The sequence below is a fragment of the Seriola aureovittata genome, chromosome 5 (assembly GCF_021018895.1).
Source record: "Seriola aureovittata isolate HTS-2021-v1 ecotype China chromosome 5, ASM2101889v1, whole genome shotgun sequence".
Taxonomy (NCBI): domain Eukaryota; kingdom Metazoa; phylum Chordata; class Actinopteri; order Carangiformes; family Carangidae; genus Seriola; species Seriola aureovittata.
This window is the reverse complement of record NC_079368.1, coordinates 30,811,715-30,838,784: the sequence shown is the minus strand read 5'-3', so window position 1 is coordinate 30,838,784 and position 27,070 is coordinate 30,811,715. Positions and strand designations below refer to the sequence as shown.

Here is a 27,070-nt window from a genome sequence, read left to right as displayed (position 1 = left end):
TCAAACTGCCTGTTACTTTAACCACACACAAGTTACAAGGCAGGAATTGTATAGGCTACCTGTATAGGCTACCTTGCATTGCACTTAGTTGGCAATCACCTTTGCCGAATTTGACCTAAGACCCTCTTGATTTGAAAAAACATCTAAAATAATCTGTTAAACGTGTCCCCGACTTTGTGCATGAACAGGAAAGGTAAAATTATAAGGTTTATGAATGACGTTTGGCGCGCAAGCGGGAAACATTGTTCTTACCATTTAGATAGATATCCACTCTCTCCCCTTCCACGCGCCACCATCACGGGGTCGGTTTATGACGTAGCTCCTCCAGGAGTTCACTTTTAACGGCTCGAGTTTAACGGCCAACGGTCCGATTTTAAACGTTGTCTTTCCGGCTCAGCTCGTCTCTTTGGCTGTGCTTTGCGGTAGTGACTCCGTATTTGAATAACTGAATAAAAACGAGGAAACGGGTTTAGTCAAATCACCTGCTGGCCTCTTTCTTTCCTGGCCGTGTTGGAGGGTGAACACACCTGAAGAAAGTGATGTTGATTAGCGGAGAGATGAAGGTGACGTTCTCCATTTTCCCACCGAGAGACAACGATGTTGAAGCTCTTCACCGGGTAATTAGCCTGGACACTTCTGTCTAAATTTTCTTCATTTTTCCTGTATTTGAACGAATTTTTTTATGATTGGTAAAGTACTCTTTTTGTTACAACTATTCCTACCGGTCAATGAAACGCTTAAACGTAAGGGTTACACCAAAATTTTTAAATTCCACATTGAGCTAGCTACTTTAGCGGTTAGCTAGTTAACTAGCAGTTGGTGCTAATTGCTACACACAGTAACTACAACAAGAAAAGAAAGGCCTAATAAACTTAACGTTATGTACCAAGCCATGAATTACCCCGTCACAGGTCTAGTTTAATCATATAATTACACTAAATTTAGCACAGAAAAATTAATTGTGAGCAGTAGATGAAGTGCAACTGAGTATGGTTAGCTAACGATTTTGTGTCTGAGAACAAATCCCTTGATGGAAACAGACAGTCGGCCATTATAGGCATCATATTAGCAGTGACTAGTATAAGGTCATGTCACTAAAAATCAGGAAGGACGAAGTTCAATATTACAGTCCAACTGTTGTATAGCTGGTTCAAAACCTTATCAAACTAAAACTTTCATATCCTGGAACAATAGTGGATTTATCTATTTGAATGTATGGTATATATTATGTATTTTAATTACATGTAATCATCAGTAATGGTGGGATTGCAGCCATTTTGCATAGTTTTATTGCAATCATTGTGACTCCGGTGGACAGAATTATTCCATTAATCGTACCCTGCTCACACCCATACACAGGTGTTTAAATAGATTTGTTTTACTTATTCTTGAAGGCTTCTCCATGATATTCTGTAGTTTGGACTGTACCTCATTTATATGTCACTTCGGACAAAAGTGTGTGTCGAATGAATAAATTTAAATGTCAGGGTGACATTGTTCCTAAATTATTCCAAACATATCTTTGCCATTTCTGTTTTGCATTTTTGCATCTTGTTGCACAAACACATCATGGATCTGCTCAGAATATTGTCCTGGAAGTTTTGTGTAGATTTATTTCTGGAGTTTTATTCAATATACAATATACATATGGCAACCAGGACATACATCTTGTCATACATTTTGTCCGATTTTTTACAATGGGAGTCAATGGAGACTTTGTTAAAATCTTTGAAAACCTTCTCCTCTTTGAAACTGAACTACTTCGCCATACTTTTAGTATTAATTAATTTGAACTTTAAACAGGTCTGAAGACTTTCAGCTATTTAACTTGAATTTAACTTTTTGATATCTTGTACAGTTTTTGATTTATCGTAGTTTAAGTTTTATGCTTTTTTTCCCTGATCATTTTTGAGTTTGTAATGGGTGTGTATTGTGTGCAATGTTCAGGGCTAGAGCGGATGACATCACCGCTAAAGTGGGAGGAGGGATTAAACTGCTAAAAAAAAATCCTCTTAAACTCGTCCTCCAGGCCACAAATTTAACTCTACGTACATCATTATTTCCCACCAACTAGACAAACTTGTCGGCTCTCAGACAATGTGACTAACAAAGCACAGAGAGTCACAGAATTTGAATTGTGCCCCTTCAAAGTGGCAGGATACCATCTAACTGCCCCATTCACTCTAATGTAAAATGGGAGCAGAAAATCAGGAGGGAACAGGAAGAGGGACACTTTTTAAAATTGCTGCATAGGCCACATTTTTGGCACCACAGACAAACATTTTATATAACTGTGATCAGCAAAGTCTCTTCTCTCAGAAAATCTAAACATTCAAGTGTTAACAGTTAATGATATTTCACTGACCCTAACACTGACTGAATTTGAGAGGTATATTTCAACTGAATCTCTGTCCCACTCAGTAAAACCAAAGCAGTTAAAATCACCAGGGCAACCTCCTAGTGCAGGGAGGGGGGCACAGGTGGATCAAATGACCTGATTAGAGACTCCTCTGATATCTGTGGTGTTTATGGACCACTTTTGTGACATTTCTGTCAAAGTCCATCTACACACTGCTCCAACACTAAATAAACACAATGATTTACAAACATTTCAACTGATTTTACTGGAAATATGTTTTAGTCCAGTTTTAATTGGGAAATATTCTGCAGTTAATTTCAGTTTGTCATTCTAACTGACTCCACATTTCAGTATGAGGCAAATCAGCACTGTAAGTGTGTGTGTTCATGTCACATGTTCATGTAAGCGCTGTGTCTTCCAGCTTCACACAGGTGATGCTCGTTAACAGCCTGATTGATCTCTATAAGGTTTACGAGCGCAAGCGTACACAGATCAGCTAATTAAACAAATTCTGTTATGTCTGTGGTGTTTATCAAACATTTGACTGACATTTGTCAGTTTTTATGACTCCTCGTTGGCAACATATTGGTTTCAGTTTGTCCGTCCATCCATAAGGACAAACGTCTCATTCTGCTGGACAAGATATCTCAGTAACGCCTTGACAGGACTTCTTCAAATTTGGCAGAATTGTTCACTTGGACTCAACGATGAACTGATTTGGTTTTGGTGATCAAGGTCACGGTGACCTGAGAATTCATGATTTCGGCCTCGTGAACGCAATATCACCAGATCTCCTCGAGAATCCCTTCAAATTTTGCACAAATGTCTGCTTGGACTCGAAATGATTAGACTTTGGTGGTCAAAAGTCAAGGTAATGTGAACTCAGAATACACTTTTTAGACATTACTCAAGACTAACACAGACAGACAGAGTTAGTGGGAAGCTCCATTTTAAATGTTAGTTGCTGTCATTTAACAACAAAGCTCAGCTTCAGATTTTTTTCATGAATGATTGAACAGTCTAAATGATTATCAGGTCTCGCCCCTCTTTGTGACAGCCAGCCAGGCCCTTCAGTTTTCATGATATATTGCTGCTGTTCAGGTCTGAACTGACTTGTTATGGCTTTGGATGTCTTACATGAGTTTTGTGTATTTTGGTTCTGGTCATCAAGTACTCAGTACACAGCTTTATCTGGCATCACGCTATCTGAAGGAAATGTTAAATATTAACTAAGCTGTTAAACTGATGTCATGTCAGTGTAGTGTCCTGCCCACTCTGCTGAAGAAAAGCTTATCTCAAGTGAGCTTAGCATTAGTACTGAGCTTGTAATTTCAACAATGGCATCGGAGATGATCTCATCTGGTGAGTAGACACAACTGCAATATAAAATCAAATGAACAAATGCCTATGATTGTATGATATACAAAGTTCTCAGATTAATAAGCAAAAAGTAATTGTTACTAATCCTTGGACGTATGCAGACGATTCAGGGCTGGTGATAGACCAGTTTTTAGGTGCCAAAATAACATGAGATGAGCTGATAACGATATATTCATTCTTACCTACAGAAAGCCATGTTGGGAGACCTAAAATACAAGTTAGCAGTTGCAGGTATCTAATTACAGGGAAATAAATAGTTTGAATAAATAGTTTTGAAATTTTGTGAATTTTTCAGTCACGCCCAATAAAATTTGCTACAGTTGTATAATGTGAACTGATACTGTGGATTGATGCCTTTATTAGTGTACAAATATAAGGATAAGACGTGTCCGGAGTTAAGGCATAAGGTGATCAAGTAACTTAAATCATCATATCAGAAATGACAACAACTATGATAACAAGACAGTTATATTTTACCACCACTTTTGCTGCTGCTATGAATGAAAATACACAAAGAATACAAGGTGTAACATATTTTATTGGGAGAAGGTTGTGAAGATTGAATGCAGTGTAAAGTAAACTGAGCATAAAATATTTTTTTACTGTATTTTCAGGGCTACGAAAAGGTTCATACACTCCAACAGTTCTTGACATAGTTGACAACAGCAGAACTGAATTTTTTTTTTTTTTTGGTGAGATCTATACCATGTTTGAATACACCAAGATTATCTTATATAAATTAGTAAATTCTATTTGTATTATGAAGAAAATTTGGAAAAGAATGTTTATTTAACAAAGCATATTGTACTGATTACAAATACTCAGATTGTAGCTACAGGTTTTTGAAATTATCTATCCATCCATGCATTCTCTGCTGCTTACTTAGATCGCCACATTATTATTCAAATTATTTCAAGCCTTTTTTGCAAATAAAACCTTATAACAGTCCTCCTAAAAATGTCATGGATTGTAGAATGCTGAATACAATTTCAGAAAAATAAATGGAACATAAAGTTTGCCCTGCTCACTGCCTCTTCTGTGCAGGTCTTTGGTTTGAAAGAATACATAATGTGGCACTTAAATTAGAGTTCATGTTCTTAGAAACTTAAACGGACAAAGTGAGGGATTAACAGTTTTTTTTTCAAACTCTAAACATAAAAGAAAAAAAGGTCATTGGAGAAGCATGTGAAATCTATTGTAGAGTGTAAAATCAGAGTGAGAGTATAGTGGGCGTTATAGTAAAAAGTCTGAATAATTATAATGAATGGTAATCCATGTCCAATATGAATGAGATCTGGGCAACACAATCAGTGCTTCTCTGAGTCAATTACTAGACACGCTTTTTTCTTCCCATTAATATAATCACAATTATGAAACGGTTTTGGTTCTCGTTTTGTTTTAAATTTAACCCTTTTTATTCAATTTCTCTAATTCCATCTCTACATTCATGTTGTTGCTGCTTTAACATGTAAAGGTTCAAATTTATGATTGTGCTTTGTAGGATAGTTTAGGACATTTTATTTATTAAATTTTAGGAGCTGTGTGCCATCTTTGGATTAAAACAATCATAAAAAGTAACTGTCAAAGTGAAATAGAATATGATAGGTAAATGGAATGACAACAGTTTTTCACTCCACTGGCACTTCTAAGAAAAAAGCTTAGGCAGTGTTACTGAAATAAGAATGCAAATTTAAGAAAGGGGAAAAGAGTAAAATGCATCTGTGCTCTTACAGATAATGACCTGGATGCACTGAAGTCCCATGGCAGTTTGAAATTACCACCTGAAAGTAAGTGAATTGAACTGTGAAAACAGAACTGTTTAAATGTTTGTAATGTTTTGTACCTATACTTTACAGAAACACACAGTCTAATATTTGATTAATGAAGCCGGTTTTATTAAAAGGTAGGGAATTAATACCAATAAGGGATCAACTCACATTTCATTTATTATTTGCAAGATTAAGGAGGAGTTACTGCTTTACTTTGATGTACTTAAGTACAAGCATGTCTTCTTTTCTTTTTTTGACTGACAGTCAAGTTAATTCATGCATAGTGTATTACTGTTAGGATTTAGACTGCTTATTGCCTTCTCTAATTCAGTGTTTATATTTTAGTGTCTCAGCAGGTGGTTTCATCTCTGAACTTTGGGTCTGAACACATGAAACCAGCTTTAAACCTGGTTCTGTGTGGGAGGAGAGGAGCAGGGAAGACTTCAGCAGCCGAGGCCATTTTAGGTCAGACAGAGCTTCATTCAGTCTCCAGCTCATCACAGTGTGTTAAACATCAGGGAGAGGTGAGAGGGCGTCAGGTTTCCCTGGTGGAGCGTCCTGCCTTGTATGGAAAACCTCAGGAGGAAGTGATGGAGGAATCACTCAGGTGTATCTCCCTCTGTGATCCTGAGGGCGTCCATGCCTTCATCCTGGTCCTACCTGTGGGTCCCCTCACTGATGATGACAAGAAAGAGTTAGAGACCATCCAGAACACATTCAGCTCTCGAATCAATGACTTCACCATGATTCTGTTCACTGTGGAGTCAGATCCTGCAGCTCCAGCTGTTGTTGACTTTATAAGAAAGAACAGAGACATCCAGGAGCTGCTTCAGAGCTGTGGAGGAAGATCTGTTGTTGTCAACGTCAAGAAGAAACATCAGATCTCTGAAGTGTTGGAGGCTGTGGACAAGATGAGAGCTGAAGAATCCAGGTGCTTCACAAAGGACATATTCACCAAGGCTCAGATGGAGAAGGTTTCACAACTCAAAGCTGAGCTTCAGGGTGTCAGACAGAGGAGTGGGATGGGAGGTGATGATGAGAGGCAGAGCAGAGAGCCTCTCAGGATGGTGCTGATTGGGAAGACTGGCAGTGGGAAGAGTGCAACAGCAAACACCATTTTGGGCAAAAAGCAGTTCAAACCCAGAATCGCCCCAAAACCAGCAACCACGTCTTGTGAAACAGCAACTGGAGAGATTGATGGACGGCCTGTTGTTGTGGTCAACACTCCCGGCCTGTTTGATACAACTCTCTCTGATGATCAAATGAAACAGGAGCTTCAGAGATGCTTCGGCATGTTGGCTCCTGGACCTCATGTGTTCTTACTGGTTCTGCAGATTGGGAGTTTTACACCGGAGGAGAAAGACTCTGTGGAACTGATCAAAAGGGTTTTTGGCCAAAAGTCTGGAGATTTCATCATCATTATATTCACCAGAGGAGAAGCCCTGGACGATCAACCATTTGAGAGTTACATTGAAAATTGCGATGGCTTTGTCAAACAATTAATAAACGACTGTGGAGGAAGATATCAGGTCTTTAATAACAAAGATGAAACAAACCGCACACAAGTCCCTGAGCTGCTGACCAAGATCCAGAACATGGTGACGCAAAATGGTGGCAGCTGCTTCACTGCTGAGATGTTCCAACTGGCAAAGGAAGCAATTCAAAGGGAAGTGGAGCAAATTATGAAACAGAAGCAGAATAACATCGAAAGAAAAGATGAAGAAATGCAAGACATGAAAAGAAGATTAGAAACACTAATATCTGAAATGGAGAAAGCCAAGCAACACAGAGAACAAAGTCAACCTAAACTAAATGAAGAAATAAGAAAACTGAGAGAAGAACTGAAAAGCATGAAGCATAAACAAGCTGAAAAATCATGCAACATCCAATGATTAGAAGACAGAACATGAGCAAGAAATTCTTGTACTCACACTGTCAGTGCTGTATGCTGTATGTATATACTGTATTTTTAATGACTGCTGGATAAAGGCTACAAACAATTTTCCACCAAGGTGGTGTAGCAATCAGAGGCAGACTCTTGTACTTGATGATGAATGGACAAACTCTAATGGCATCTTTTTCTAATCTCTTCAGATTTGCCCTGGATAGCACTGGTCACCAAAATGAATAATAATCAATATCTATCACTCCTAAAGGCAGTGGAGGGTAAAACATGATGCAAGGCTTATTCTACAAAACAGTGCAGCGCGAAAGCCGCAGTTATTATGTGGACACATGTTGGTCCACACTGGAAAACTGTCAAGATCACAGCAGGTCTTCACCAACACTGCCTGGAAGAGCCTTGAGTTCACATGAATTGGACACCACCACAAATTACAGTCTTCAAGATGACCACTGAGCTGAGTGAACAACCTGAAACAGTGTCACAAAATAATATACAATAACAATATATTGTTTCACAAAGCTCAAGTGTGTTTGCCAACTGTTGGTCTGCATTATATTTTATGAGTGTTCTTAATCACAATCACCATATTTCAGTTAATGGTTAAATTGAGGAGAAATCCACCAAGATCCACTGCACATCTCTTATTTATTTACACCCGTTGTGTCCAGTAAGTGGAACTCTGTCAACAACCACTGAGATGAAGTCTGTTTACAGTTTATACTGCAGACCTTTTTATAATTTACCGTTTTGCCCTCTCGCTTTCTCTAATGTTAGTGCTATCATTCGAAACATGAAACAGTGTGAAATACTTTAAGGTAGTTTAGGATGAATTTAATATTGCATAATGCTACAGTTATACCAGCTACTCTGTACATTTAACAAGAGTAGTGTTTGGGAATACCGCTTCCATTTTTCTGACTTCCCTGACTCAGTGATAATAAGTGTTGAAATTGTAATGATAGACATGTTCTTTGCTTCAGCTGTAAAGTTGTATATGGAATTGTAAAAAATTAAATTATAGAGGGGAAACTACCACAGCTCTGTTTGTTTTTTTTTGGTTTGTTTTTTTAAATCATATTTATTAAGAAGAAGAGTATAAAAGTCAGATGAAATATTTAAACTTATGTTGCGCTGATTTTGTTCACAGATATCACTACATTTTTATAAAACATATAGTCATAATATCAGTAACATGCATTTTTTTGTTGCTTTTTTTTTAATAAGTATTCTTCCATATGTTGTTACTGAAGAATGCCTAAATTTATCTTATACGCATACCTTCATATTATTTCTTCTCTAAATTAAAAAAATCAAGTAGCTCCACATGATCACTCATGGAAGCTACAATCCAGTAAGAGCTTGATTCTAACTTTTTTTAGTGAATAGTGAAAGGAGCTGGATGCATACTGAATCAGATAAGGCCTGATTTTTCTGATGTTGTATAGAGCAAAGTGGCTCAACTGGGAGACAGATGCAGTACGGTTAGAGAAGGATAGCCGGTCATCAAACATGACAACCAGATTTCTCTAGAACATGGTCTGGTAAGGGATGAAGAGGCAATTTTAATACTGATATCATGATAAAGAGACTGATTGGCCAGGATGACCAGGAGTTCAGTCTTTGGATGAAGGTGGCGTTCCTTTTATCCAAGCAAAAATGAAAAAGGCCAAAATCCACACGGAGACAGTGGGGTGGTCAGACGTGAATGACAGGTATAGTTGGATGTCGTCTGCATAGCAGTGGTATGAGAAGCCATGCGAGCTGATAATTGGACCCAAGGAGTTGGTGTAGAGCAGGAGTCTCAGTACTTATCCTTGAGACACTCCAGTGGGGAGCAGAGTCCTTGCTATGACACACTGAAAGAGCGGCCAGTGGGATAAGATTCAAACCAAGAAGGACTTTGCCCAAGATCCCCATGTCAGAAAGTGCAGATAGTGGTCTGGATCAAGGAGATTGTTTCGTTAGCTTATTGATAGATGCCTATTTGTATGTTTGTGGGTTTTTTTTTTTCTGGCTGTCAACGTATTCACATTTCTATTATGTGAGACATAAAGTATTCAAACCCATTGATGAGGAGGTTGTGACACCTGCTGGTCATTTTGTTGTAACTACTTTTGGCATGCTTGCTGTCAGTTCTATGCCATTCATCTTTCTAATTATTGAGAACAGAACCGTTCACAGTAAAACTTACTAAGTGGTTCCATTTTCAAAACAGACATGAAGCGATCGGGTCATTCAGCTGCACATGAGGTAATACAACAAAACACTGTTGCTTTACTTAATAAACCTTGCACCAACAGAACATATGAAAATTAAAGGCAGCATTTTCATTTAATATGAAAAAAAATGTTTTTTCATTGTAGGTCATACAACTAACTTATGTGCAGCACCTCTCAGTAAGACCATAATTATAAATTATACAATTATGGTGGAAACGGCATCATATCCAGCAATACAAGTATGGTCTGTGATCATAACGTAGCCTTGTCTGTCAGTTTATATAATGTAACGTATATATATAATTGTATGTTGTCATTGCACTGCAAACATAATTGATCGTGCATAGTAGCCAGTCAGAAGGAAGGGAGTGTTGAATGCCTACCCACAAAGGAAAAAAAAAAACATTGAGTGGTAAATTTGTTTTCTCATTAATTATGGAAAACAAGAAATCAAGATGAATTTTAGTTTTTTGCTCAAATTTAAAAGCAAAACAGAAAAATGATCAGTCATTGGTGCTTCCTTTGTCAATTGTATTAAAAAAGCAAACAGTTAAAATGTACCTTGATCCAGACCATAGAACCCTAAACTGTGTTTAAGTTTTTAATATCATTCATACATGTACTATTGATATCTATTGTATCCAACCTTATTTTGTTTATTTAAAATATACAGTGATATTTGTTAACTGCACCAGAGTAAGCTTAAAATGTGCCTTGGTCCCTCTGACAACCTCTTCCCTGCTTTTCCTTGAAAGTCAGTCAAGAGAATTTTGACTTGATGCAGATTCATAATCACAATCAGCAGCTTTTGTTTTTTTTCAAGTTACGCTAATACCATGCTTATTCTTTATGCAAGGCAGAATAATTCTGTTTGAAATAAAAGTGGTGCACTTCATTGTTTATAGTTGGGAAAAAAATACGCAAGTTGGACAAAAATAAAAACAGACATATTTACTCTCCTGACAGTTCCTTCCTTTTATAACCCTAATTGGACAAACACACCTCTTGCTGGGCTGTTGGCAGTCCTTGTTTCTGATGTTTAACCTGGAAAATCTCTAGGTCCTAACAATAAAACAACAAAATCAGTTATTTGTTACTGCCTCCTATAATCGCCTGTATGATCTGCCACCTTTATGGTTAAATATTGAGAACAAAAGGTAATGTGCTGAGGCCAAGAAAATATATCTGTTGCATTATCTGTCAATTTCATGTCATGGTACCTACTCAGAAAAACATGGTTGGTTCTAAAAACTCCTGAACTCGCCACTAAATTTCTAAATGGGCTGAAACGTACTGTATTTATTTATTTATTTTTGGTTAAAAACTGTTAACGAATCCAGGAGGAGGTCACGGAAGGCCACACTTCTGTTCAATTTCTTTTTTTAGGATCATTTGTGTTCTTCAGTCTCGTCAAATGTTTCTTGTTATAAGTTTATAAGAACAGCAAACCAAATGGTTTCACAATCCAAAGATAATACGAACACATAAATGACTGCAATGCAACACCGACATAATTTAATTTACACAAATAAAAGTAAAAGAGTTTTTAAAAAAAAAAAATCGTATCATAAAGAACACGTTTCGAATCCAAGAATTTCACCCATAATGCACTTGCATGCTTTTTAGTGACAGCCATTTTGAAAGGAGTTCATGTATCTCAGGATCAAAGTCTCAGTATTTTCATCTTTGATCCTTGTCGTGACTCACCTTCTGACCAGTGGCTGCTGTGGCTCAGCTCTCAGTGAGTCAGTTGTCGGTGTGGAGTCTGTACTTTCCTTCAGGAGCAAGAAGGTGAACTGACGCAGTAACAAATCCAGGTGAGTGGCTTCAAAAGACATGAGAACAAATAAAAATATACACAGGATAATAGAAGCAGAAATGTTCAGTTCTGTGAAGATAACTACTTGTTTGTGCGTTCATTTAATTATATAACTTTATATGATTGACACAGATGACAACTCCCAACAACTGGAAACAATCTGCTGTAAAAGACACTGAAACTGACCTAGAGGTCATGGCAACAGCAACAAGATCAGGTAGGTATATTCAAGTGTTTATGAAGATACAGAAGAGATGTTTTTGTCTAAGGTGCACAGATTTGTTCATCAGGATAGAAATGTGGTTTTAAAATGGCGATTTTTATAGTCTTTATTGGTGATTGGAGATCTGATCTGATCTATTCATGCCTCTATCACTTTATTGCTCAGCATATAAACCACTCCTTATTACAGAGTACAGAGTCCAAGATAAAGGCGTACATGTAATAAAACTGTTCCTGTGTGTTTCACAGTGATTTTCTAGATTATGGAAATTTAGCGAAGGATGCTTCCTCCATTCAACAGATTTCCACAGACAAATACAAGTCCAGTTGCCTTCGATTTAATCTGAGAAAGAGATAACAATGACCTGGACGAATGAGAATTTGCACAAACAGATTTAGCTTTTTTTTTAATGTTGAAATATTTGTAGGATGTGAGTAGAATAAGCAAACCTGACATGCAGGTTAAATGACATGTACATCTGAATAACAGCTTTGTGAATAACACTAACCTCAGTGGTCTCTGCATACAGAATAATCCAGGTGATTATCTGTCGTGGGTTTCCAGCAGAGTGACAGTATGGCTGCAGCTTCTGGTGAGTCCAGTCAGACTTTCTATCAAATTTTATATTCAAATATTCAAAAATATTTCTATTCAAATAGCACAGTTGCAGAGAAGGATTTCTGTTTGTGTTACAAAATGTAAGTAACTGTATTTAGTTAGTTAGTTTAAACAGGTGGTAATCAGAACACAGTTATACTCTTAAAATAAATAATTGCATGAAGGGATTACTGTTTTAAATCATTTTAATTTAAAAGTAGTTTTGTTGAACTGGTCACATTTCCTACCTAGCGAGCTACCTTCTTAGCCAAACTGCTAACCAATTGGCTACTGCAGATCAGGCTGATAGCATTCTGTTAGCATCATGACTAGCTAACAAACAAACTACCAAGGGGAAACCACTATATACTATACATTCTGCCAGTCATTTTTATCTAATAAGGTATATAACCACATAAATGTCTGAACTTTTAAACAACCTGTTCAGAACTACAACCTTTTGGTGTGTCGGCTAGCTTCCCTGCTCCATACAGCGCTGCAGGTTTACATTATTAGGGCCACCACTGACCGGTGTTAGGGTTATTTGGTCAGTCTAATCTTAAAACCTCTGTGATGCTAAATTGCAGAGCTTTTGGGTTTTTAGTTGAATAGCCTGCAGGTGGCAGCGCAGTGAAGTTTGATGTTTTGCCATGAAAAAGGAAGTGGATATCACTCAAGCACACGTTAGCCAAACTGCCCTAAACTGTGTATGTTTAATGAGTCTACATGCCAACATTCAGTTATGCTTTAGCGCCACATTATTGCAACAGGAAATATCTCAGAAAATGTATTAATTATTTTTATCTTTTTACCGATTTCATGCTGTGAGAAAACAGAAGGTAAAAACTGCCTTTCCTGGTGATAAAAAACGTTACTCACTTGAGTAATTGAACAGAATACTTTATCATATTTATGGGTGTTTTCTTTAATCTTTAGTGAAATACATTTTATAAGTGACCCTCCCAACACTGTCCACAAGAAGTTGGAGGTTTTGTTTTCATGTTTTTTATTAGCCTTTTTTAATGTTATATGGAAATGTGCTAAAAAATATTTCATTTACATTAAATGGAAAGTTGGAAGGAAAGCATGTGTTAACTGACTGGGACATAATATTGATACCACCATTGCGTGGTCAAAAGGTCATCAAAAGGTGTGATTACAGAATGCAACGGAATGAATAAATAAACTAATTTTTAATGTCTGTGTTTAATACAGATTATTTGCTCCATCTGAAGCGTAATGAAAGCTTTGAGTTCCTGCCACCTTACAGTAAGTCACTAATCTGAGTCAGAAATATTCTGGTGTTTAATAACTGTGACGGTGTTTAATAGAATAATAGAAATACACTTTCCTAAATGCTGAAAGGATTTTTCAAAATCTAACTTTAAACCGCTGTGATTCTCTCCCTGGTTGATCGCTTCAGTTACTGATACTCGATCAAGTTTACACATGGTTGTCTTGTATAATTCAGTGTTTTTCATTTCAGTGTCTGAGCTGAGGGTTGTTCTGCTGGGGAACAGCTGGTCTGAGAGGAGTTCAGTGGTGAACTTCATACTGGGAAAGACTGTGTTCAACACTAAAGAAGAACCAGACTGCTGTCAGAGAGTCAGAGGACAGCTAAAGGAGAAACAAATAGTTCTCATCAACACCCCAGATCTGCTGCATTACAACATCTCTGAACACAAACTGACAAAACATATGAAAAGTGTTGTGAGTCTCTCTGATCCTGGACCTCATGTGTTCCTGCTGGTTCTGCAGCCTGAAGACTTCACTGAGGAACACAAACTGAAGCTCTGCAGAGTCCTGAAACTCTTCAGTGATCAATCATTTGATCATTCACTGGTTCTGATATCAACACCCAGAGAGGAGCAGCCAGGCTTCATGGAGAATTACAGGCAGCATCCACCGTTAAAAGACATGATCAGAAGGTGTAGGTACAGATACTTGTGGCAGAAGAACCTTGAACTTTCAGAGCTGTTAACACGCTTGGGTCAAACTGCAAAGGAAAACAATGGAGATCATTTGAGCTGTGATGTGTTTGAGGATGAGGATCCAGGTTTAACCATGACACTAAAGTCTGAACACATGAAACCAGCTTTAAACCTGGTTCTGTGTGGGAGGAGAGGAGCAGGGAAGACTTCAGCAGCAAAGGCCATTTTAGGTCAGACAGAGCTTCATTCAGTCTCCAACTCATCAGAGTGTGTTAAACATCAGGGAGAGGTGAGAGGACATCAGGTTTCCCTGGTGGAGCTTCCTGCCTTGTATGGAAAACCTCAGGAGGAAGTGATGGAGGAATCATTCAGGTGTATCTCCCTCTGTGATCCTGAGGGTGTCCATGCCTTCATCCAGGTCCTACCTGTGGGTCCCCTCACTGATGACGACAAGAAAGAGTTAGAGACCATCCAGAACTCATTCAGCTCTCCAGTCAATGACTTCACCATGATTCTGTTCACTGTGGAGTCAGATCCTGCAGCTCCAGCTGTTGTTGACTTTATAAGAAAGAGCAGAGACATCCAGGAGCTGCTTCAGAGCTGTGGAGGAAGATCTGTTGTTGTCAACGTCAAGAAGAAACATCAGATCTCTGAAGTGTTGGAGGCTGTGGACAAGATGAGAGCTGAAGGATCCAGGTGCTTCACAAAGGACATGTTCACCAAGGCTCAGATGGAGAAGGTTTCACAACTCAAAGCTGAGCTTCAGGATGTCAGACAGAGGAGTGGGATGGGAGGTGATGATGAGAGGCAGAGCAGAGAGCCTCTCAGGATGGTGCTGATTGGGAAGACTGGCAGTGGGAAGAGTGCAACAGCAAACACCATTTTGGGCAAAAATCAGTTCAAAACCAGAATCGCCCCAAAACCAGCAACCACGTCTTGTGAAACAGCAACTGGAGAGATTGATGGACGGCCTGTTGTTGTGGTCAACACTCCCGGCTTGTTTGATACAACTCTCTCTGATGATCAAATGAAACAGGAGCTTCAGAGATGCTTCGGCATGTTGGCTCCTGGACCTCATGTGTTCTTACTGGTTCTGCAGATCGGGAGTTTTACACCAAAGGAGAAAGACTCTGTGGAACTGATCAAGAGGGTTTTTGGCCAAAAGTCTGGAGATTTCATCATCATTATATTCACCAGAGGAGAAGCCCTGGACGATCAGTCATTTGAGGGTTACATTGAAAATTGCGATGGCTTTGTCAAACAACTAATAAACGACTGTGGAGGAAGATATCAAGTCTTTAATAACAAAGAAAAATCAAACCGCACACAAGTGCAGGAGCTGCTGACCAAGATCCAGACCATGGTGAAGCAAAATGGCGGCAGCTGCTTCACTGCTGAGATGAAACAAATTATAAATGAGGAAGAGATGCAGAAGTTAATCAAAAGAAAAGACGAAGAAATGAAAGTGATGAAAAGAACATTAGAAGCAAAAATATCTGAAATGGAGAGAGCCAAACAACACGGAGAACAAAGTCAACCTAACCTGGAGGAAAAAATGAGAAAACTGAGAGAAGAACTGGAAAACATCAAACATAAAGAAGCTGAAAAACAATGCCACGTCCAATGACTAGAAGACAGAACATCTACAAGAAATTCACTCAGACAAGAAGTTCTTGAACTCGCACTTTCAGCGGTGTATGATTACGTGACCCTTTGAGTGTGATCTTTTGTGCTGGTTGTGACGCCATTTATTTTAAAGTGTCACCTGCAGATCTGCGTCGCCTCTTTCTCGGCTCTCCAATCAGACTGTGCCATGTTGTAACCAGACAGTAGGGATTTAAAGCAGCGACGGTTGAAGGGACAGCTGCAACGTGATTCGATGACGTAGTTGACACTTCCTACCATTGTAGCCAAACTGTCTACTATAGGAGAAAGACTAGTTTGCTGTACCCTGTGATACGTTAAAGAGTTAGCAGTTATTTGACACTGTCATTTCATTTCTATTAAATTATACCGTCAGTAGTTTTATGGATTATGAGTATATTTGTCAAAGACACCTCCTAATTTCTTTTTCCAGTTTATTCATAGACATGTCAGCACAAACTGTTGTTAACCTCCATCCTCTGTGTATTGATGAAACACGATGCTGTCCGTGGTGCTGAAACAGACGGATTTATACAAACTGATTGATTTGATATTAAATTGTCTCTAAAGCAAATATCAAGAGTTCTCGGCCATTTAAGAGACATTTCAGAACAGATTCAGTTTCCTGAAGTAGTGAAGTAGCCGTTGTTGGAGTTAAATGTTGCTTAGTGATCTTTGATCTCCATCACTATGGCAACGCACTGGTATATATATGGACACCGCAGTCATCACCTCAAACGTCGCTGCTTAAAGTCCCTAATGTGATCACTGTTTAGAGTAATAATCATATATTGTACATAAGAGTAGTCCTGGTGAGAAACTCCTGTTTATGTGAAGGAGGCAGGTAAGAAATCTGTATTTGCTTTCCTTTTTTTTTTCTTTTTGTTGATGGTAAGTTAGTTGTTTATATATGAAGCTGTGTAAGTGATGTGCAGTTGAATGGCACAGTGGTAGTGTCGTAGTGCCATTTTGCATCCCAGCGCGTTTCCTCTCTTTGACCAGCAGAGGTCGCCATTGAGCTCTGATTTGAAAAGCAAGTAATGAACCACTTTTTTAAAACAACTGTGTTGAAAGCTTCACTGGTTCATAAAGCTTCACTTCACCGTCACTAAAAGTATGTCCCTCACTTGTAAACTACTTTGGATAGAAGCATGTATAGAGGTGGAGCGTATGTGTAGAATATTAATTAGAATGACTGTTTTGTTTGTGATTGGTGAATAAATTTGTTGTTTTTGGACTGAAATCTGCTGTGGCACTGGTCGCCCTTGGCAAGTGATGGAAGACAGGAATCATTCAAATTCCCCTGGCAGCACGTTTTATTTTCTAACAGCTGAAGACAATGTTCCAATGTTCTCCCTGTAGTTTCCAGATGAAAACACTGACCTTAAACCACATCATGCCCAGTTTGAGTCAAGCTGGGAGACAATTGTTGCAAGCCTCTCTCATTTCCTGTCATCTCTCCACTCCAATGAAGACAGAGGTAACTGAATATTAAGATGTGAGCCATCTCAGTGCTCAGGTCTTGCTGTAAAGAAGTTTTATTAGTCGAGCGTCAGGTGCCAAATCATTACCCAGAGAGTAAAACTAACGGATTAAACCTTTTTCTTTACTGTCTTCAGCAGAAGTTGTAATTAGACATGATGATATAATAGAATTATAAAACATATGCACATAGTGTTTAATAAAGAAATGAAGAGAAGTTCAGCCTTTGGTTTCAAACAAAGTTGTTAACATTCAGTTCAAAGATGAATAGATTATGTCTCATTGACTTAAACCAGATATTGAATAAAGGTGTTGAATAAAACTGCATGCGTCCGTTCCCCAACTGCTCGTTGATCAAGACACTGAACCGATCATCACCTTTCGTGTTTTCTCGCTGTGTGAATGAAGTGAAACACCTGAGTGAGTTGGGTGTTTCCTTTACAGGAAGAGTTGCTTATTTTGATGTGATACCTGGCAGGTGTGTGGTCAGGTGACCCCTCTGGTGCGTAGTACTTGACATAATGTCTTTCAGTGTGTGTTGGTGAGGATCTCCAGTGGCCACTGTTCTTACCTGCTTGTACAGTTGAACTGTTCGGCCTGAACTCTAAATAGCATTGCTGTGATTTAGTCATCAGTTAACATCTCTTTTTACACTGTTTTTATTTGTTTTGTTTGTAAATCTCAATAATTAAGGCATTTACACGAGCACCACATTTTATTTCATCAGCATGCATCAGCTTTAGGAGGAATTATTGTCTCTTTTGGAAGCAGCAGTCTGAGACACTAGCATCTGTGATCTGACAGAAGGAAACGCCTCAGTTATCACGTGGAAACATGTGGATCCAAACACAGAAAACTTAATACAGAGATCACAGCAGGTCCTCACCAACACTGCCTGACAGAGCCTGAACTAAACATTAACTCCACAGATCACTGTCTCCAAGACGACAACGGAGCTGAATGAACAACCTGCAGCAGTGACACGAAACGACAACAGCATGTTCAGAGCTCAGATGTTGCAAACTGTTGACCTGCGTTTTATTTTATATGAGTTCTTAATCACAGTCACTGTTTTTCAGTTAATGGATGGTTAAATAGTTCCACTGTTTGTCCAGCAGGTGGAGCTCTAGTCGTTTCAGAAACGTTTCATGATTTGCATCTTGTTCTTCTCTCATGTGAGTGCTCATACACTTAAAGGTGGTTTAGGATGAATTTAATATTTCATAATTATAAAGTTATATATTATATACTATCTATCTATCTATCTATCTATCTATCTATCTATCTATCTCTCTGCATATAATAAAAGTGGAGTAAATCTTTACAAAAACTGAAGCTCATTGTATAAAAGAAAGCACGAACCATCTTGTAATTATGAGTTATCTTATGATAAAACACAATAGACTAATGGGACAGGAAGTACTTTTCAGGTTTTTAAGTTTTCTTCTGTATCAAAGTCTAATTAACTTAACTTCAGTAACCTAATGATACACAGCAAAAAGAAGAACAAAAGAATAAAATAAATACATAAATAAAGCTGACAGTCTAAAAAGTAAATATTTGAATATGCAATATTTTAACATTTTCCAAAATACTTGCTTTAAACGCCTCGTGATAATGAAATAATCAGTCATCTGTTTATCTGTGACATTTATTCCCGTCAGAACTTTTCGGGGTTTTCCTGCTTCCTTCACCGTCCGCTATATAACGGTTTCTATTTTCACTTTGACACGTTGTGTCGCAGCAAGACTTTCAGCAGGTGAGTGAAAACCTCTGCAACTGCATCAGCAAGAAATAACCAAGTAATTCAACTGAAAGGAAAGTAAATATATATCTGCGTTGTAAGTTGATCAATATAACTTATTATCAAAGGGAAAAAACACGGATCATCCTGTATTTCGATTTTCTGATCAGGTTCCGGTTATTATCAGTGAATTCATGAACCGTTTATTCTGCTCAGTCATGTTCAGGTTAACTGATGTAACACTGAAGTTAAACTAGTTAACACCTAGTTAACATTTTCATTTCTTCCTTTTAGGTTGTTAAACCCAGCAGCTGGTTTCCAGTTCACGAACAGCATCATGGCCAGTAAACAAACTGGTGAGTCTTCTCACACTGTTGTATATGAATATTATTTATAATATTAATATATTATTCTCTCTAAAATGTGTTGTTGAGCTAAAAGCTGTTTGATTTCCAGAGCTCAAATATTCATGAATAAGACATTAATTAGTGATTAATATAAGTATCATTAGTTACTGTAACATTATCCAGAGGAGTCAGGTTCTGGAGAAAATGCACAAGATCTTTATCTGTAAATGGAGGCACGTGCTCTTTTCAGTTTTGTAAATAACTGATCCTGATAATGTGTCTGTGGTTTGTCCAGATAGTATGGAGTCATGGGAGTGCCATAAAAAATAATTAATTTAAAAAGGAAAAAGAAAATAACTGGACATATAAAAGTGAATAAACAAAAGAATAAAAAACGATTTTACCCTTCAGCTTTCACTTTCACCCTTCAGCTTTTACTTTCACCACTCAGTGTATTTTTGCTCAGGCAACAGGGAATAGACACAGACTTTGCAGATGAATTCACCACCTGAAATATGGGAACAATTCTCCTAATGATGATGATGGTTTTAATTTCTATTTCTTTTATTTATTATTTGTTTTAGCACAGAAGAAGCATGCTGATATGTATGTAGGACCCAAACTGTGATTTGTGGACAGTATAGTATTTGTCAGTTGATTCTCTGGTAACCAGTTTAGTAAAGAGGTGAGAACCAGAGTTACAGCGAGCTGCTGAGGTCCTTGTTACGGCCCTGCAGCTGCAGCATTCAGATGAATCTGTGTGATGACTGTTTTATCTATGAACTGTAGGAATCAAACTGTAATGTGACTTTTTGTGATCACATATCCCATTGCATCCTATGAACTTCAATGAATGAATTTTTTTTTTGTGTGTGTTCCTTACAGTTTTCCTTCTGTTCGGCTTCATGACACTTTACGGTAAGTTAAACTGAACAGATTCATAAATATTCTCATGCATTTTAACATCTACAATTACAGTGTTGTGTAGATACAAACTCACATTTTATTTCAGTGACATATTTGTCAGTTTAGTTGTGAATTTGTAAATTTGAGGTTAATAATGGATGATAGATTATCTTTTTTATTACAAACACTGTAAAAAGAGAGGCTCAGAGCCTCCTCTCCTCTGATTGGCTCACCGACCTGTTGTTACTAGAGCTGCAGAGAGAAGCCTGAGAGAGGAGATGTGAAACTACACTGAGATGGTTTTTATATCTTCTGATGGATCAACACTTCAAATAAAACACAGAAGAAGAAATAAATATGGAGCTTTGAAATCAGTTGTCCTCCATCAGGAGAACGATCATGAATCATCTCACACTGATGTTTATCGTCATCAGCAAGACGTCACTCACATGAAATGATGTGTTTAATGCAGGGATGGATGCATGTATTTGAGTTAAATACATTTGTTTGCTTTTATCTTCAGTGGTAATGAATGAATATATTGTATATTTGTCTTTTACAGTGACAGCTGATCCACAACTTCGAGAGTTGATCAGGAGCGTTGCATATTGTTCACCCAGCAGTGAGTTTAACTGAACTGAGTCAGAACCATTCTGTCGCCACATTTGTGATATATGTGTCGATTGTATTGTTTTCGCTTGCTGTCTTGTTGTTTTGCTTTTTAGAGTGGGTTGTGTACATTTGTATGTTTGTGTCCTTTACAGGGGGCACTGATCTGGAATCTGTGAGGCACAGCATCGCAGAACTAAAGCAATATAACAGTGAGTTTCACCTGAACTGAGTCAGAATATGCTGCTGTTTAAGAATATCTGAATTTATAGTTTGAACTATAGGATTTTGATATAGGAGTTTATCACACTAAATAAATATATAATAACTATTATAACTTAATTTGAACTGCACACAGATTCTTTAATCTGACAGGATTCCTGACAGTGATGATACTTTTACTCTCTTCTTCTTCTACTACTACTACTACTACTACTACTACTACTACTACTACTACTACTACTACTACTACTACTACTATTACTACTCTTCGTAGTACAGGTCTCAGTTCATTAACTGAAATATTTACTGTCCACAAATTAGAAATTGTTTCACTGAGCATGTTTAAAGTGGCCTTAAAGAAGCAGTTACAAAATACCAAATAGTATATTCAGTTGATATTTTTATATAACCAAGAAAACATTAGTATTTTGACATCGCTGCCCACTGCCTGTTGGTTGTTTGCGATACATATGTTGATTGTATCGCCTTCACTTGCTGTTTTGTTGTTGTTTTGCTCTTTAGTGTGGTTTGTGTACATTTGCATATTTCTGTCCTTTACAGGGGACGCTGATATGGAACCTATGTGGCGCAGAATCGAGGAAGAGCTACTTAATTGTGAGTTTAACCTGAACTGAGTCAGAACTATTTAATTTAATTAGATCAGAATTTGCACAGTTAAACAGTAGGACTTGAAAGACTAATCAAGACACCAGTTAATTCAGTGAAATATTCACTGTCCATAAATTAGAAATTGTTTCACTGATTATGTTTAAGAAGTATATTGAGTTTATATTTTTATGTTTATGACCAATAAAAGAAAAATCATCGTGGCAACCTCTGAGTGCAGAGGGGGACACGACTCTTTCAAATCAGCTTTTTTATCATTTGCTTCAACAATTCAGGTCTTTTTCAACTTTATGCCATTAAACCTCCATCTTACAACTTCTGCTTCTATCTTCAACTATTGCTTCAGCTACTTCAGCATTATCAACAGTTGTCACTGTAAATATGTTTAAATGCAGTTTTAGTTTCAGGGCACATTTGGCACTTAATTTCAGTTCTTCTCTCAAACTGAGTCCACACAGACAAACAGACAGCTGTTTACAAGTTAGTGCTAATAGAGAGAGATTACAATTCAGACTGGACAGTACAACAGTAAATACAGCAGCAGACATATTCAATGTATCCTGCTTCACTGAGCTGAGCTCTCTACCTCTTGCTTTCTCTGTCTCATTCTGATTTCTGTACCAGCTGTTGGGAAATGTATCATTCAAAGGATTTATTCTTTCACAGTCTTAAGGCATTTTGTTCCTACTTCCACCTTTAGCAGTTAATAATTTGCCTTTCAAACTGTTCCGACAATATGTTTCAGTTCTCAGCTTTTGCAGCTAATGGACTTCAGCTCACAGCTCCTTCGCTGTTACATTTAAACAAAGTATTTCAGGTGTGGTGAGCTGTTTTTTCAATCATTTCAGGCCATTCAGCCTCCAGCTCGCAAGTTCTGCTTTTAATCTTCAGCTATTGTTTCAGCTAATCCACCATTGCTTCAGCTATTACTTCAGCATTGCTTCAGCAAAAGCATTCAGCTCTCAGCATTAGCCGCAGGAAATCCATTTTCTAGTTTGTGATTTATATTTCAATTGTATTCACTTTGCTTGCTATTGTGTTGTTTTGCTCTTTAGAGTGGGTTGTGTACATTTGTATATTCTGTCCTTTACAGGGGAAGCTGAAGCTGAAGCTGATGAATCAGAGCAACCTAATAGTGAGTTTAACCGAACTGAACTATTCAGAACACTAACACACTATTCTGCTGTTTACTTAGATCTGAAGAGTTTGAACTGCAGAATTTGAACAACAAATTAAAACCGCAGTTCATTTGCTGAAATATTTACTGGATAATTTTGCCTAGAGTTACATTTCATTTCATTTAAAAATGGAAGAAAGACGTTTGATTGATGACAGATTCACTCCAAGTGCAAATTAAAGAAACTGTGATTTCCTCACTCGTAAATCCAATTTGAAACTATACTTTAGGATCCAAGTTGTTTTTCCTAATTTACTGTTTGCTTTTAAGCTGTGGGCAAAGAGATGGAGAACCCCACTCCTGTACATGCTCCCGAGCTAGAGTCTGATCCTGTGGCCCCTGGTGAGTTCTGAGGGATTTCATTTTAACTTGTATTGACCTTTCTGTTGTCTATTAGTGTGATAAGTCAGGTTCCATAAGAGTATGGGGATGCTGTAGAGAGATTAACTGAGATCAGTTTAATTGGTTTGAATCATACCTTCAAACTAGAGAGCAGTGAGTGAAGACTGAACAAGAAATATCATCTCTTATAAGTAATAGAATGTGTGTCCCCCACGGTTCGATTTTGGGTCAACTGTTCTTTAGTTTGTTGCCTGCAAACTGTCAGCGTGAGAAGTCAAGTTTCATGAAAGTATGTGAAAACCGTAATGAGAATAATTATGCACCACCATCAGCACCAAGTAGACCATACTTTTAATAAACTAAAGCACAGAAAAAAGCCATGGTCGGTTTATCAACCTAAATAAAACCGTTCTGGATCACCAGTTTACCAGGAAATAAAAACTACAAGGTGGTAAAGTCTCCAGGCAACATCCAGCCTGTCTCTGTTATCATATTTGACTGTGCTGTCCCAACTGTACTGACAGCTGGTGTGCTGTTGCTATATTGATCGTCCCGTGATCAGATTTAAAGTCACAGAGATATTTGATATCTTTTATTCATGGGAAAACCATCCAGAGACTTTCACATTCACACTTGTCATCAGTGTTTTGTCCATGAAGTGATAGATGGTTTGTGGACTGACGAACCTTCTTCATTTTTTACAGAGGAGACCCAGTGCGTGTCGACTGGTGAGAAGAAAGAAGACGGATGCATCAAGAACCCAGCAAATGAGTCAGCTCCCTTCTCTGCTCCTTTTATGCCAGTGTTTCTTGCTGTGGGGTCTTTCCTGGGTCATGTTCAGCAACTTCCCCAGTCAAAGTCTAAAAGTTGCAGTTAAGATGGGCCAACAGTGACTGTTGAGCAGCTACATTCAATCTAAACTTTCCTTGTTGAACATAAAATAACACAATCCAGGCAGCATTAGGCTGCTTTCATACATATACGGGTAATAATGGAAATAAATGCGGATTTTTTCAGGAGACAAGGTTGCCAACTTTGCTCAACTCTTGATCTTCAGATATAAACTTTGAGATCGGATGAGTTACCAAATAAACAATGAGAAAGGATTGACCTGAAAAACAAATTGTTAATACAATCAGGAGAATTTGGAGAAAAAGGAGGAGAAGAGAGGAGAGGAGAAATCAACTGAAACTGGAACTTCAGGAACCTTTGACCCAAAGAAACAAAAAACTGAAACACATGAAAGATTGGCAGTATGAAGTTTAATTTAAGAAAAAATGCAAATAGAAGACACTGGAAAAAAGGTACCAAAATTTAAAAAGCAGAACTTCCAACTCAAGCAAGGAAATCCAAATCTCTGATATATGACCTATGACATAAGTGTCTCCTGAAATAGTTTGCTAGGGATTTACTGGGGACTTTAAGCAGCGACAGTTGAAGGGACGGCTACAGTGTGATGAGATGATGTAGATTCTATGTCGAAATGTTATTATACATTTTTGTGATATGTTAACAAAAAGACCCAAATGCTCAAACTGTTGTAGACGTCCATCGTCCCTCTCCAGCCCACATCCTGACGCTGTCTGTGGTGCTGAAGTAACAGATGCTGTTATACAGATTGTCTCTAAACCAAATTTCAAGAGACATACTGTAGTAACCTCGAGTTAAATGTTGCTTTACAATCTATGATTTCCATCACTACGGCAACGTGTTGGGACGTATATCCTTTGCTCCTGTCATAATTACTACGACCACTAGATGGCGCCTCGTACATCACATGAACCTGCTGCACAGACCTGTGGGCTTGTAACTCATTCATGACAAACTTGTGTGATTCACATTTATCTTTATATTAGTTATTGATTGATTTTGACATTTTATTCAGTAATACAATGTGGTTTGTTGAATTAATTTCAGTTTTTTATCAACAGTTAACGTTATTTCAAAATGTTTATCATTTTATCAAAATCATTTTTTTTCCCATTTATCCAGTTTAAGGGTGTTATTAATATTCAGGACTTAATCATGTGATTATTTTTGATAGTAGTGGGCGATATCGCTGTATATGTGAATTTATATTGTGGTATTTATATATATATATATATATCATAGAGCAGATTTTCTCTGGGATCAAATGAGAAACTGTTAAAAAGGTAAAATGAACAAACTTGGCTGACAGAGACTTGAATACACATGAAGGTCACATCGAATCAACTAAATATCCAATAAATCAGTCGTCTTGACTGAAACACTCAAAGATGATTTAAAAAATATTTAAAATAAAATATGAGAATCTCTGACAGACAAATGTATATCGTCAAACAGTATGTATCATGATATAACCAACACCTAATGATTTGATTTTCATTTTTTGAATTACAAATTTTCAGTTTTTACTACTTATTGTTTGCTTTTGCATTTATGAATTAAACCTGATAACCCTTAATGTGTCCTTGTGTTTTTGAATACTTGAGTATTTTGCGTGAGTCTCTCCCTGAACAAGAACTAAAACCAGCCAGTCAATAATGAAGGGGGAAAATAAGAACATACAACAACTGCATTATAGCTGAAACTAGTTCTGTCAACATCAGTATTTAAGCAGGCTATTTATGAAATTTGTCATTCCTGATAAATGCTGAAGTAATGATGGGGCAGTGTGAAAACAGTAATTCTCCATAAGTGTGCAGACATAAAAGTTGACTTCACCAATTCTGATTACAGAACATAAGAACTACAAACCACATGAACATAAATTCCACAAAGTGATGACAGGCCTGTTAAAAAAGAAACCAGAAAGAACCATTAAAACAATACTATAAAACTAAAATAAAGTTCATGTCATGTGACAAACTTCCTCAAACTTCAGTCAGAAAAAATTGAATTTTAAAAGGGGAAAGTAAAGAGTTAAGGGAATTAATACAAAGCTAAATAAAAACAAATATTAATTTATTACCTAATTAATGTATTTTTTATGGATTTAATGGTATTTTAATTTGTTTATCTAATCATTTATTTATTTGCCATCTACACCCCGAGAGACACATCTTCAGTGATGTGTTTTAACTTCCGCTATATAACGGTTTTTATTTTCACTTTGCCACGTTGTGTCGCAGCAAGAATTTCAGCAGGTGAGTGAAAACCACTAAAGAAAAATAACTGATTAAACTAAAAGTAAAGTAAATATATATCGATGTTGTAAGTTGATAAATAGAACTTATTAAATGAAAACGCACGGATCATCTTGTATTTTCTGATCAGGTTCAGTTTATTATCTGAATTATATATTATATATGAGTAAATTCATGAACCGACCGTCAGTTAGAGTCAGACGTTTATTCTGCTCAGTCATGTTCAGGTTCAAGAGTAAAGTCATTAGCTGATCTGAAAACAGTGATCGATGTAGAAACTATATCGTGTATGTTCAGTGTTTGACTGGTTTCTGCTGCAACACGCAGCTGAACATGTGAAGTCTGTCACAGAAGGAAACGGGCTTCATGTGTTTGAGGCGGAAATATACCCGAACATCAGCAGTCGATGAAAGGAACAAATCTCCGTAAATAGAAAAGAAGGAATAAAGCTGCAAAATGCGAACTGATGGGAGAATTGATTAAGCCGATTTAAAGCAGAGGATTTCGTCACAAACTGATAATCAATCACTGGCAGGTGAGAGTCTGTCAGAGGCGCGAAGGAGGATTTTGTGTTCAGATCAACTTCTGTAACTGAGCAGTAAACAGCTTTTTACTCACTCTCACTTTAAACTGAGGCAG

At 37.5% G+C, this 27,070-nt stretch overlaps 1 protein-coding gene across 3 annotated transcripts; it reads left to right on the top strand.

The window, feature by feature from the left end:
- The first annotated feature begins 283 nt into the window (after positions 1-283).
- On the top strand, positions 284-25,743 carry LOC130168930 (GTPase IMAP family member 4-like). 3 transcript variants are annotated; one of them, XM_056375287.1, is made up of 9 exons: positions 284-617; positions 19,368-19,429; positions 20,306-20,338; positions 20,889-20,948; positions 21,091-21,147; positions 21,719-21,772; positions 22,878-22,919; positions 23,232-23,303; positions 24,008-25,743. In XM_056375287.1, exons 1-9 carry the CDS (start codon positions 598-600, stop codon positions 24,178-24,180), a joined length of 573 nt encoding a protein of 190 aa, XP_056231262.1. In that variant the 5' UTR covers positions 284-597; the 3' UTR covers positions 24,181-25,743. The 3 variants fall into 3 exon arrangements, with proteins under 3 accessions (XP_056231262.1, XP_056231261.1, XP_056231263.1); XM_056375288.1 differs by lacking the exon at positions 284-617 and adding an exon at positions 18,866-19,088; XM_056375286.1 differs by lacking the exons at positions 19,368-19,429; positions 20,306-20,338; positions 20,889-20,948; ... (3 more) ...; positions 23,232-23,303; positions 24,008-25,743 and adding exons at positions 5,473-5,526; positions 5,854-8,451.
- The last annotated feature ends 1,327 nt before the right edge of the window (positions 25,744-27,070 follow it).